Source organism: Lepeophtheirus salmonis, chromosome 10 (assembly GCF_016086655.4).
Source record: "Lepeophtheirus salmonis chromosome 10, UVic_Lsal_1.4, whole genome shotgun sequence".
Classification (NCBI taxonomy): Eukaryota; Metazoa; Arthropoda; class Copepoda; order Siphonostomatoida; family Caligidae; genus Lepeophtheirus; species Lepeophtheirus salmonis.
This window is the reverse complement of record NC_052140.2, coordinates 3,867,586-3,878,247: the sequence shown is the minus strand read 5'-3', so window position 1 is coordinate 3,878,247 and position 10,662 is coordinate 3,867,586. Positions and strand designations below refer to the sequence as shown.

Here is a 10,662-nt window from a genome sequence, read left to right as displayed (position 1 = left end):
ACTCGTCCTAAGCAGGAATTCTCAACACATTGCTTTAATTGTTCTTTGTCAAGATCACCCTTGGGGATATTTTTTCTATTTTCACATTTTGCGCCATAGAAATAACCGTGACAATAGGTTTAGGGTTTAGTCAAAGTACAAATATCTCTTCGATTGTATTTATAGGTATCACTTTCACCAGAGGTCTTATGCAAATTTAGAGTTTGAGTTAAATTTAAGTCATGTCAATTTTTTCGACTAAAAATTTAAATGGGTCTTGCCTCTTGTAGAATTGACTACAGGAACATCTATTGTATGAGTGGTATTTCAATCAACATCCATTTGTTAATATAATAAGTTCTATTGTGCATGTGGAATTCAAGTTTTTTTCACATAGATCAACTGATGATGAATCATATTTCTGAATATCTTCTGCTTATCACAAAAAATTCAATTACCTTTGCACAGTCCGAACTTGACTGAGAACTTAATTTCGACGGATCGACAACTTGATTTGAATTCAAGTCTGAAACGATGCTGGTGTTACCATTTTTGTATTCCTCTTCTAAGTTGGAAATTTTCAAATCATTTTCACAAGTACAAGATGCCATCGTATCAACCTGAGAAGGTTCAAATGGTTGATCTTCTTCCATATTTATATGAAATATTGGAACAGGAGTCAAAACCATGGAATGTTTTTCTTTTTCTTGAGGTGTTGGAAGGCGTTTAGCATGATGTTTATAATTGTCTATTTCAGATAAACTGTTTGTGGAATTTTTTAAAATAAAATCATTTACGTTTGTTTCGAGAAGGTCCTTAGTCCTCTCAGCTTTATCATCCTCTTTTTCCTCAATTTGTGCAATTGAAACGCATTTTGCATATAAACTACCCAATAATTCTTCATTTGAATCCAAATTACTTGACTCAATTAAATCCTCATCCCATGAAACCTTACGTCCACAGAAATTGTCGATAATTTCCTATTCAACAAATATATGCAGCTTAATATTACTTTCAGTTTTATGCAGAATTGACATACCTTAACTTTAGAACTGTGAGGCCCCTCCATACTGTCTAATTGAAGATATGACGAAATTAAACTTGGCAAAAATGAGCTAATTAAGTAATTATCTTTTCTTCTTTCAGATGCAATTAGATGGGAAAATTTATATATATGCTGATATTTCATTTTACTTTCTAAGGTTTCCAACTGAGCAGAATATTTTTGCCTCATTTGCAAAGCCAGTGTATTGATATCAAATACATTTTTTGCTACGAAATATTCTTCCTCTATATTAGCTTTTTGTAGTTCAAGTTCATTTATTGAACTCTGAAGAACTTTTTAAGTTTTTGAACTATTTCTGTAAACCCCAAATATGGATGATATCGTCTCATTTTTGTCTAGAAAAATTTGACTATGACTCATTTTGACCTTAGAGAGTTTAATTCGATACTCTAATTCGATTTTTTCTTAAATAGCGTCTTCACTTTTTGAAAAGCAACTCCATTCGATAAGTCCACACATTTATCTTTATTAACAGCCTTCTCTTTCTTCAATCTAGAATTTTCCTCTTTTAACATCTGATTTTTGATTTCAAGTGATTTAATTTTCTTTCCAGTTTCAAAATACGTTTTTTCATCTTTTTGTGGGTTCATTTAGTCTGATTTTTTCTTTTAATTCAGATATTTCTTGTTTAAGATTTTCAACAATTGTAGCATATTGAGCAACATGAAAATCAACACTTGTAACATTCTTTTTTAGCTTAACCTGAACTTTTTTTGGCTCTTTCAGCATATTTGAGGGGATTGTACGCATCTTCGTATTTTTTTCCAGATCATGACAGTTCGACAATTCCCACCAAGCGAGTCCTTAAGCAGCCTCGTCAATTTGGAATTCCTAAAAGGTACATGTTTAGATCCTTCCGCTAAAGCATTGATACAATTCCCTAAAGCAAGGAGAGACTTGTTGATATTTGCTCCTTCATTTTTCTGGCAGTACACCGATTGGATGTAACAGTTCCTCTCTCGGAGCTAGCTAGATCTATCATAGAAAGTTTAGCCGTTTTAACATCAGCACTCAATCCAGAGGATCGATCTTTCTGAGTAAGAAAAACCTGAAACACTGCATGAGATCTGGACGACTCTGCATTGGCATCAGTAGGATGCTGAGATCGATTAGAGTTGCCATGTTGGAAAAGCTTAAGAAGTTCTTCCAGTGTTTTGGGCTTGTGAAGTGTGAGCCCGGGAATGTTGACTCCCGTTTTCCCATCTCCACCTGGATTAATGCGATCGATGACGTTTTCGTTGTATATTTCAAGGTACGAGATGCCCACTTCACATGAGAGCTCATCTTGGGAGGACTCAATGCGCTCATAAATGACCTTGACAGTTTTGAATGTGATGCCCAGATTCCCGAGCATGGTGAACGTTTTCCCAGCTCCCGTAGCACCATAGATAAAGATGGAGCTGTTGTATCCTGAGAAAAGTGATTCCACCAGATCCAGAGCCGTGTTTTGGAATACCACCTCCTTGTCCTCCTCTGGGCCAAAGACGCGGTCGAAGGTGAATTTGTGTTCCTTTTGTAGGCGCTTGTTCAAGTCCCGCCGTCGTTGACGCTTTCCTTGGAAATAGAAAATGTCGTCATCGACTTTAGGATCGAAGATCAAGAGCTTTTTATCAACAACGTCGATAATGGACCGAAGCTCCTCTTCCGACTCCAACTCCCTATCGTTGGAGGGGCGAACGCGAACCAAGACCTTGGTATTGGTCACTCCAGGTCCTCCTTCCACTACACTCAATGTGGAACGACGTCTCTTGACGGGGGAATTACGACGAGGAGAGGCTCCAAGCTTCTTGGTTCCTTGTCCAGAACGCCTCCGAATACTCTTGAGAGTCATTTTCCGTTCATTCATTAACTCCAAATTTTTTTCTCCGCCCAGAGAATAAGAAAACGAGTTGTAAGTTTCCCTAATTAATGCCTTCCCATTTCAGTTTTCACAGTGTTTTAATAGAAATTGTCAATCGACTTGAAATTGGTAAGTTTGTAATAGCTAATAAGTCGTGATGAGGGAGGGCTACAGAAGTGAATGAACATGGAGTACTCTAAAAGGGACCTTTAATAGTTGGATAACCTCCAAAATTAATATTAATGTGTTCTTTACTCCTTTTTTCGCTCCCCCTGTATTTAAAAAACTGGTTCATTAAATTAGACATTAAATTTAACCTATTTGAATAATTTGATTATTTTTAAATTTTAAAATTGTATAACATATTTTTAATACATTTTAAGGTGGGATATATAATACAATTAGGCATTAGAGATATATGTTTTTGATAGACAGTAAGGGTTCAACCCTTTTATTTGTAGATCCCATTTTGACACCTAATGGGCAATAGTTCACTATTTTCCATAATATTAATCAAAAAAGGGCTTTCATTGTTTAAAATTTAGTTGTTTAGGCCCCCATAATGGACGACAGCTACAATATTAACGTAAAATGAAAATAATTTAAAATGACCTTAAACAGAATGAAAATGTTGCTATTTGACGTCCAGCAGTCATGTTTTCCTCAAAATAGATACTTATTCAAAGAAGAAGTGTAGTTTTAATTTTGTAAATATTGATTTCATTTATAAATTATATATTTTTGAGAGATATATATAATTACGATTCTAGGACTCCACCCCCTGAACAACAATTATCGTCTAAGTAACCACATTTCATGTCATTCTCCATATGTAACACGCATGTATTTTTTGTAACTTTAAATTTACTATATATCACTATAAAGGGTAATGTTCGCTTATAAATATTAGAATCCCCTGAGATAACATACGTACGATGCTTTAATTGTATCAATTTAGTATTGGTAAATAAATCTTTATCTGCAAAAATACAGCATATTTAAGCAAAGCTTGTCAGGAACAAGGCTTCAATTATGTCAACTAAAAAAAATATCTGTAAGAACATATCGAAAAAGGTGGTATTTGTAAATGATACAGTAGTAATTTAATTTGATCATATTTATTGTTTTATGCTCAGTTTTGTCGCAAAACCTATATTGAAGATTTCTTGAATGAAAATCAATTAAGATGTTTTTCCAAGAAAGAAAAGAACTTTCGAATCACTTGGTCAAGTCCAACAGTTAAAAAAGCACTAAAATTAAAATAAATAGAAATAAATAATTAACGATTCTTTTATGACTTATTTCGAAGCTATGTCCTTTCTTATGAATTTGCAATGGTTTATTATACCTTTCTAAATTTGCTTGTGGTTCGTCAGGGTACGAATCTCTTCTTGACCAAGGATTTCCTTTAACCTCATTGAGAACACTGTGAAGGATTACTGAAGGCATTTCATTTGAAAGCAGTATTTTGAGGGATGTTTTTGACGTTATTCTTTTCTTTGTTATAGACAGCAGCAACACACTATTTGCTTACTTCCTGGCCTATGAAAATGGGTTCATTTAATCAAGTACCTTTTGAAGCCATCACCGTTTCTAGAAAATATCTCCGTATTCTAAGTTTGATGTATGAATGGAAATGAATACCACTAAAATGAATAGGAGGGCAATTTCAAGTGGCTACATGTTGCAAATTATTGCAAGAATGTGGTAAAGTGTTCAATTCAGTTGTTCATGCTTTTGCTGTTATTGAGGAAGTTTGTTGAATGGAACTTATAAGGTCATATTAACACCGCGCCAAACCATATCTAGGCCATAATTTTTTTTGGGATGCCCAAAAATAAGTGAATTCCTTCGAAGAAGGCTAAAACAATCGGATTTGGGATACTTAGCTCTCGTTCTTATGTTGTGAAAAAGTTGACCTTGAAGGAACAAATGGATGGAATTGAGTTAAGAGACATTCTTATTGCGGTTGCGTCAAGATAGATGGATTTTGAATTGAATATACCTCAGCACGATACATTGACATTATTTTCCAGAAAACTCTACTAAGTACATTAAAGCTTTAAAATGTATGATCAAAATCTTCAATAAACATAAAAAATAGGTAAATCCTAGATACTTAGTTTTAGATTTCTTACTTTTTTGGGTATTTTATATTTTTCTTTGTTGTGGGTGTTTTTTATTAATCATACTTTTTTAATGTGTATTTATTGTATAGATTTTTAGTGTACTTTTGTAATTAAAGAGGTACTTGTAAACTCATTTTAAACTACAATGTTTATTTATATTTTTACTAAATATAATTACCCAATTTTTTATTATGTATTTTTTTATATTGTATATTGTAAAATAAAGACCTTTTAAAAAAAAGGATGAGCTTTTGAAGTGGAAATTAGCTTTCTCAGTCGATCTTCTAATCTATGGGATTCGGCTTCAGCATTCTTATAAAAAAATTCAATGTTTTTTATCTATTTAAATTTAGATATTGACAATGCGTCTTTTACGATTGTACCCACCCCTATTTTTTTCATCATTTGACCAGTAATTAGTCCTTCGAAATATTATACATATTTTTGTACTCACGTTCTACGTTCATTTTTTTATGGATTACATAAAGGTGTATACTATTAATTTCTATTTTATATAAATTTAATATATACTTTTATAAAGTTCTAAGATTTATAAATTGAAATAACTAATATTTAAGAATATTTTTTTAGTCCCGATAAGTCTATTTTTGCTTATTTTGGATGATTTAAAAAAATATTTGAATAAAAGTTGAAAACAAATCTAAGCTATGCTTTTGAAACTCTAACAAAATTATATCAACTTAAAAAAATACTCTTTTATACATAAAAACACCTACTAAATTACATTTAATTACATGATCTCATATGAGATAAGTAGGGGATAATGGCTTAAGCATAAATTAGTTTACATTTGATAAAAATGGGAGAGTTTTTATTGAATCAAGAGGATTGAAAAAATATTTAGTCATGAGAAAAGTTTGTCAAAATATAATTAGCCAAAAATGTATCAGTATTGTTGGATAATACTTAGAATTAATTAGGTATAATAATTATAGTTCATGATCAAATTATATAAAAAGCAATCATTATAAGGGGGATTAAACAAAAAATAAAAGTCTGATAGATTAATAATGTTTTTAAATCTGCCACAATCAGTTTTATGAATTGGATGGGTATAAATATAATAATCATTTGATTTTTGAAAGTATGAATAATGCTGATGCACCCTTGTCAAATTCTTCATGAAAAAATATTTTGGGAGAATTAAAAAAGAAAAAGAAAAGAAGTTGGAATCCTTTTTTGTAGGCATTCAACTCTTTGGAAATAGTGTTGGATCAGTCCTAGGACTGATCGCCTTAGCTGTCTTTTCCCCCGCCCCTTTTTGTATTTTTTTATCAATCCGAACTTTATTAGCATTCAACGGTCTTAGGGACTGATACATCGGGTTTTTTTTATTATCTATAAATGATACTCCGTCTGTGTAGTTTTCTAAAGGACTGATGATATGTAAAATAATAATTAAAATGACATATTAGTTTTAATAGCAAAACCAACAAAAACTTCGATGAAATGCTATTTTAAATGAAATCCAGGACATGCATTGAAAAATTATAAATATAAAGTTTCATTTATTTATTCCACCCTCCCTTCTAATCTTTTGATTATATTTTCCAATCAGTGCTTCCATACTTGCGCGAAATGCGCAAGTATTACATTTCTATAGGTAAATTATTCCTCTTTTTAGATTCCAAATTAATTTTTTATAAGTTTCTCGAAAGCTCAAACTTTTAAGTAACTACAAGGTCGTCTTCATATTTCTATGAAGATAGCCAACTATTTGTATCTACATACCGTAAGTAATGTCATAACATAGTATATTTCTATAACACAATAATGATTTTAACATAAAACTACATGATGCAATAAGATAATTAAAAGAGAGAGTACTGAATTGAGTCTTTAACATGAGATGATCTCGAAGATGATTTGTGACATTTTCACACGAGATGAGTGTCATAAGATGTTTTAAAGATTCTCTTGTTAAAAAAATATTAACTTTTTTTTGCTATTTGACTAATCTTATAGTATTTCACATTTAATTAATTAGGGAGATAAATTTACTCAATTTGGATCCGGAATTGCATCTTGTTCTAAGTTTTTTAATATCTGAAACAAACTTTTTCTAGCACTTCTTTGTTTTATACATCTGGAAGCACTGTTTCCAACATTTCGTTCATTTTATTGAGCACAAGAAATGATCAATCTTCATACTTCTTCTCTTCACATAAAGTATTAAACCAATGTATACTTTTCAATTCAGGAATACAAAATATAGTATTTGACATGAAATGCAATCCATAAGAATGAATAGCTCAAACTAGTCCCATAGCATTTCTTGTCACAGTAGTTAGGGAGTGAAATTTACCTAATTTGGATCTGGAATTACGTCTGGTTCTAAGTTTTTTAATATCTGAAACTAAATTTTCAACTCGTTCATAAGGGAATAATAAGGGGATAATTAACTGAACGTCGAATTTCTTAGAAGTGCTTCACATCTTTTTAATCGTGGCTTTATTTAAAATCTATACATTATTTTTTTAAATGTGAATGTCTGTGTGTGGGCATGTTTGTAGTTCAATCACGACAGCTCATATACACAATCAATGGGTGGGGGTGTATTCTAGAAAATATTCTAAGGGATTTTTGGTGCTTAGAAAATGCAGCGGCGTTGTACAAAAGGTACCACAAGGTCAAGTATTTTATCTGTACAACCTGAGAGCCGAGGTATATTTTGGGATATTAGGAGGGTTCTTTGATGATTAGGAAGGGGCGGCAGAGAAATTTAACTTGCCTTGAACCCAATAGTTCACCTGCACAACCCGTGGGCTGCAGTGTATTCTAGAATGTTAGAAGGGTTCCTTGGTGCATAGATACGCAGCGGCGGTAGAGTTTAAACTGTACTTTTCAATCTAATCTGAATAAATGCTTGATTATTTATATTGTAACCTTACTCAAATAGGAATGTATCGATATCTTTATTTATTTCTAGAACGTTGAGTCCTTGATATAGAATTTTTGCTAGTAAGTAATCAACTCTCCCATCTAAGTCTAATTAAATGATGAAACAACTATTTCATTCAATTATAGGTTTTCCAATAATGTGGAGACACTGCATTTGGGAATAAAATTTTTTTTTTCCATACATGATTCCATGTAAGTTTTTATATTTATAAGGTACTAATGATAAAAAAGGATTTATTATACTTAATATCATCAAATATGGTTGATATTTTTTTTTAAATCCTGGAGATTGGATGGGATTGCCAGCATTCAAACATGGATGTGAATGTAAAAAAAGACGTGTTGGTTGCATCATACAACTATAGTATTAATCTATGTAAGAGATTTCGGTTAACTTTATATTGAATAAAAAAAAAGGAACCACTTTTGATAATAATTAATCTTTTTTAGAACATTTTGTTATTTGAAAGAACAACATAAAAAAATCCCCTAGAGTAAAAATGAGTTATCAATATTTTTGATATTATCCGCCATTATTTTAGAAGTGAATTTTTAAAAATCAAAAAACTATTGATGCTATAAAAATATTTTTTTAATTATAATCAATATCAATTTTGAATCAATCAAAACAAATATTTCAGTCAATGTAACCACCATTTACATCTACAGCTAACCTACACGGAATCAAAAACTCATGGAGGATTTTTGAATGTGCTCAGAGCTCATGGAGGCCTAGGCCTTCTTACCAGAAGTTTTAATGTTATACAAGCTGTCATGGAACTTTTTGCAGGACAAGTAGACAATGTGCTCCGAGATTGAATAGTCTAATGGCACTTTCTGGGCCATTTCTTATTTTTCCTAAAGCTAAACCTTTGATCTTAGCTTAATTTCAGTCTCAGAACTGTGTTTAAGATACCTCCCAGAAGGTTGGGTCCGGTAAAGATTGTTCTCGAGGAGCAGGAACGTCGCAGGGGGTAGGTTGGAGGTGCTACATCCCGCCCCAAATTAAAGAATGTTTTCTTTTTACTCGAAAATTAGATATTAGTATTTTTTTTTCCAAAAAAATTTAATACTTGAAATTAATTTTTGAAACAATGATGTAAATCAGATGTGTTTTTTAGCTGGGCTTGTCATTTGTAATTGGTAATATAAAGAAAGAATTTTCTTTTCATTAGGTGTTGTCATTATTTTTAATTCCTGAGTTGTGAAAAATATTCCATTACATTCTTAACCTGATTGAACATTCGTGCGTACTCCTACAAGGATTTATGAGGATTTGTTGCAGAGTTATCATTGTTAGTCCTTGTTGGACTCAGAGTAGAATTGGGGATCGATATCAGAGTTCTTGTTTATATCCTTTCTATCTTGTTTCAGCTGATTGTAGCTGATCTAATGAAACGTCATGCACATTATTTTTTATCTCCTCCAAAATATTCTTCAAATTGTCAGGGTTACCATGTTGATTTTTGGTTTCATTTTATATAACATGCCCATTCTACACTGGATTGCCATCCTTGGTCATAAAGTACTATTATACAGCCTTGTACATTACTGATACTAGAAATTCAATCCTGATCTTCGTTTGCTCCGAGACAAATTATATGAAAATCGACGGAAATCTATTATTGTAAATATGAATGCTATGCATACACTCATTAGACATCAACTTGATACGAAATATTTTGCTATTGTAGTGTTTTTTTGACATTATTATGACTAACATATATTATGATGGTAGTAGGTCAAAACGTCGACATACAAAATATCGGATGGACGAAACGTTGACCAGAAAATATGAAAAACTTTTTCTACGACATTTCACTCCAGACATTTCCAGCCCGAGAGATTTACCACACCACCCCTACATAAACTAACAGCAAGGAACCCTCACAAACTCCCACTTATATCTCAAACTTTGGGCTATTTTGGGTACCGCCAGGCCTCAAAATTAGTTGAAACGCGAAGCAGTCTCAAATTTCGGGGCCCTTTACGGGTGTAAATGGAGGTGGAGTAAATTTTAATAGTGACGGTGTGTTTTATCCTATTTTGGGGCCAGGCTGTACCCAAAAACAGCTCAAACATTTGGGGGGGGGTGTACATATGGGTTGTGAGGGGCTCTTAGTGGTTGCTTAAATAGTGCCGGTGTGTTTCATCCCATTTTGGTGACTGAAAACACCCCCAACAGAGGGAGGATTGAGAGGGCCCCTTACTGGTAGTTTATTTGGAAATTGTGGTGCTGGGTTATGTTTCAGGTGGGAAATGTCAGAATAAGATATATTGCAACACCATTTGGAGTAGTCCTTTAATTTATATTCTACGGTCGACCTTCTGTCAGTCGACGTTTTGTCTGTTCGACGTTTTGTCAGTCGAAGTTTTGTCCACGCACCTATTAAGATGATGATAATTTTAACCTTAAAAGGATTATTTGCATTAGAACTTGTAAATTTAATTCAACTAACATTCAGAAGTTTGTTGATTGAGACAAATAAATGTTTAAAAAATGTTTTGTTTTAAATCTTTTACGGGCATTTGCTCATAATCATGAACCAATGCCCAAAAAAAGCAGCAATCATTTTTGAAGATGCATAGATCTTCAAGACTGACCACAATCTAACTAAGAGAAAAGTAGTTTGAAGAAAAATCAAAGGGTTCTATTTGTCTTCGGTAAACGGTGATTTAGCAACATTAGGATTTGAGTAACTTCGGACGATCCTTTTTGAATGATT

General features: G+C 32.5%; 1 protein-coding gene and 1 pseudogene across 1 annotated transcript; both read right to left on the bottom strand.

Annotated features, from left to right (window-relative positions):
- Positions 1-254: 254 nt before the first annotated feature.
- On the bottom strand, positions 255-1,048 carry LOC139906455 (uncharacterized). The gene is made up of 2 exons (XM_071891344.1): positions 1,019-1,048; positions 255-959 (listed from the first exon to the last, which is right to left on the bottom strand). The coding sequence occupies exons 1-2, from the start codon at positions 1,046-1,048 to the stop codon at positions 393-395; spliced, it is 597 nt and encodes a 198-aa protein (XP_071747445.1). The 3' UTR covers positions 255-392.
- Positions 1,049-1,925: 877 nt separating this feature from the next.
- On the bottom strand, positions 1,926-2,876 carry LOC121125538 (kinesin-like protein KIF18B pseudogene; annotated as a pseudogene).
- Positions 2,877-10,662: the final 7,786 nt, after the last annotated feature.